Raw genomic sequence first — 3,567 nt, forward strand, 5'->3', positions numbered from 1 at the left:
ACGGTTAATAAGTCAAAAATAGAAGAAGAAAAAATCGTTGGTTCAACTGAAAAAATTATTCCAATTTCCATCCAAAATTGAATTAAATTAAGCACTTATGCAGATTCAATTTTATTATCTCCTTTAATTTTCCAAATCTAAATTTCACAGATACTAAACTAAATGATCCAAAAACAAAACTGATAAATATATTTTTAAAGTTTTAATAAGCGAATTTTGTAAAATACTGTTTAAAAAGAAAAAAAATCGTGTGTGTTTGCTTTTGTTATTTTTTTTTCTTTTTACTGATGGTATCTGGTATGCTTTGCTTCCTAGGTATAGTGCATATGCTGCTATTATTGAGGTTTGAAATCATCGGGCATGGAGATATGAAATTTAGGGGGTGTTTGGTAGAATTCTTTTTTTTTTTTATCCGGGAATCTCTATTTTTGAAAATATAATATTTACATTCAGTTTACGATAATATTTGAAAATTAAAAATTTTAAAAAAAAATTATTTTTTCGAAAATTCTACTAAATATAAATGTTAGTTGGATGTATGAAATTTTCCCACATTTCAGATATGTTATTGTAGAAAAAATTTATTAGTTTAATATTTAAATAGTTATTTAATATCTATTTAACACATTTTTTTAATTACGGGAGCTAGATTTTTGACAAAATTTGCATCTCCTGTCTAACTTTTCTTAGGAACAGTGACCATTTTGTCATGTTTGGACAAAAAAATTATCAGACTGTCACGCGAACAGTAAATTTTGCCAAACTGCCACGCGGCATAATTCGTTACACAGTGTAGCCAATTATGCATGCAAGTAATTCGCTACACAGTGTAGCGAAATATGCCACGTCAAAACCAAAAAGTGCCACGTGTCAAAATTGTTGAAATTCGCTACCTTATGTAGCGAATTTCAACAATTCTGACACATGACACTTTTTGGTTCTGTGCATTCTGACGTGGCATATTTCGCTACACTGTGTAGCGAATTACTTACATACATAATTCGCTACACTGTGTAGCGAATTATGCCGCGTGGCAGTTTGGAAAATTTTACTGTTCGCGTGATATTCTGATAATTTTTTTGCCAAAGCGTGACATTTTGATCACTGTCCCCTTTTCTGTAAAAAAGTCAAAAATTTTGCAAAAGCCTAAAATTTAGGGTGACAGGAGAAAGTATGGACATCTTGTCATAACAATCACTTTTACACTCCCAGAAGCCAATAAGGCATTTTTTTTTTGAAAAATGTTGATCTTTTTAAATGACACAATTTATATTCTTTCACTATCTTAAAGAGGTGGGACTCACACTTTTTTTTTGTCAACTCTTTCTCCTCCTTTATCTATCTCATAAAATAACACAACTTTATATCCTTTAAAATGACACACACTTTACCATTTTTTGTTTTGTTTAATTCTTCTCCGTAATCTTAGAAATACTACATTTCAAGATTAAGAAAGGGAGTTATATTATTGGAGATAATTTTATTTTTTATATTTATAAAAAAATATGTGAGATTAATTTTTTTTATATGACTTCATATATTTTTAAATGTGTTGAAATATAATTTTATCTCCTACAATATAAAAAATACTAATCCTTGAGAAATATACTATAAAAGTTTTGATAATCACTTTTCAAATTATTAGTTAAAAATAACATAGTATTATTTATATTGAATCTAAAATGATGTCGTTTTGAGACGAAAATTAAGGTATTTTTGTAGTTATAATTTATTTTATGATTATATTAGTCTTTTTTATTATAATTTTTTAACTTCTCAACCCAAAATGATATCATTTTTTGAACGAATATAAATAACTTATCTACATTTAATATAAAAACATTAAATTGTACAGGGTTTATATCTCTTAAGTTGCTGCACCAAAATAAATTTGCAATTTAGACAGTAAACAAGAGAGAGAAAGTGAGATGAGGATAGAGAAAATAAAATTGGTGGTCCCCACATGTTTATTGTATGTGCTGCAAATTTATTTTGGATGTAGTAATTACATAAGTGATGTAAACCCCTATTTTTATTCAATAACCATTAATTTAAAACAAAATATTATTATAAAGAAGTTAAAAGTTTTAGGGAAATGTAAGACATGATACAAATCATACATTTTGTATCATGTTATAAACATAAAAATGTAAGATTCACATTTTTATGATTTTTATTTTTTATTTTTTTAGTGGAATCAATATTTTTTTTTTTTTTTTGATAACAGAATCAATATTTTTTTTGTGTCTATAGAATGATACAAAATACCTCACGTAACAATGTAACATGACACTCTCCCGAAGTTTTATATCATGAAAATGAAATGTGAAATTAAAAGAAGATGGAAAAGAAAAGAAAAGAAATGGAATATGATTCCACATTTAGGAAACAGAAGGTAAAAAATAAAAAATGCCACTGTAACGCAAACCTGTCGGCGTAAACCCAGACTGTCCCCACCTCTATTTATATCCAAATCCCACAAAGAAACACTTTAACATTAACTTTTCTCTCTCTATCTCTCTCTATCTCTTTATCTCTCTTTTTGTGTGTGTGTGTGTGACTCTGCTCTTCTACACTCATGCCTATTGACGCGCTTCCGATTCGGAAGGACTCTCCGCCGTCGTCGAAACCCGTGAGCTGCGGCGGTCCTCTGCCCAAGGAGGCGCATTTCAGGGGAGTGCGGAAGCGTCCATGGGGCCGTTTCGCCGCCGAGATCCGTGATCCTTGGAGGAAGACCCGCAAGTGGCTTGGCACCTTTGACACAGCCGAGGAAGCCGCCAGGGCCTACGACAACGCCGCCAGGAGCCTCCGTGGGCCCAAGGCCAAGACCAACTTCGCCTACGTCGTTGCTCCCCCTATTCGACTGCCACCCGCGGAGGTCGCTGCCCCCGCCGCCGGGAACGTGTTTTGGGTTCCTCCGGGGTACTTCGTGACGGATGTAGCAGCTCCGGTGAGGTCGGAGTACAAGGGTTACATATTGGAGAATATTGTGGTCAACAACGAGGAGGAAGAAGAGAAGAAGCCATTCTTGTTCGATCTTAACGAGCCAGCGCCGCTCTTCTGAAGCCGCCGGCGTAGGATGTCGCGTCGACGGCGACTAAGATTTTTTTGTGATTTTTTTTTTTTTTTGTGAATTTTGGATGCTACTTTGTGCACTTGTTGCTTTGTACAGTTTAGTTTATAGGTTTGGAGAAGAATTTTCATTATTGCAAGTGGAAGTAACCCTTAGACTCTCCCTCGGAATTTATTTTAACACGTACATCTGATATGTGATTTCTGTTTTCTTATTGGCTCTTGATTTTTGTAATGTTGATGTGAAAATCACTCAGTTTATGCTTAAATGCATAAGTCAACAATATTACTAGGGAGAACAATATCTGCTTGTAAATCCCGGCTTAGAAGATCTTAATGGAGGAAAATTCAGAAAATAATAAAAACGGTTTTTATTTTTTCAATTTGTTGACTGGTTCTCTTATTGATGTTGCTAATGCTCACCGTGGCATGGCAATGTTGAGATATATAGTCCCATATTGGTTGTATGTGTAATTAATGTGGAGTTTATAAGGT

General features: G+C 33.1%; 1 protein-coding gene across 1 annotated transcript; it reads left to right on the forward strand.

Moving 5' to 3' along the window:
* Positions 1-2,567: 2,567 nt before the first annotated feature.
* On the forward strand, positions 2,568-3,274 carry LOC133311981 (ethylene-responsive transcription factor 12-like). Its single transcript, XM_061513122.1, has one exon. The coding sequence runs from the start codon at positions 2,579-2,581 to the stop codon at positions 3,062-3,064; it is 486 nt and encodes a 161-aa protein (XP_061369106.1). The 5' UTR covers positions 2,568-2,578; the 3' UTR covers positions 3,065-3,274.
* The last annotated feature ends 293 nt before the right edge of the window (positions 3,275-3,567 follow it).

The sequence above is a fragment of the Gastrolobium bilobum genome, unplaced genomic scaffold (genome assembly GCF_033153095.1).
Source record: "Gastrolobium bilobum isolate Gb01-03AN ecotype WA unplaced genomic scaffold, APGP_CSIRO_Gbil_v1 utg3226, whole genome shotgun sequence".
NCBI lineage: Eukaryota > Viridiplantae > Streptophyta > Magnoliopsida > Fabales > Fabaceae > Gastrolobium > Gastrolobium bilobum.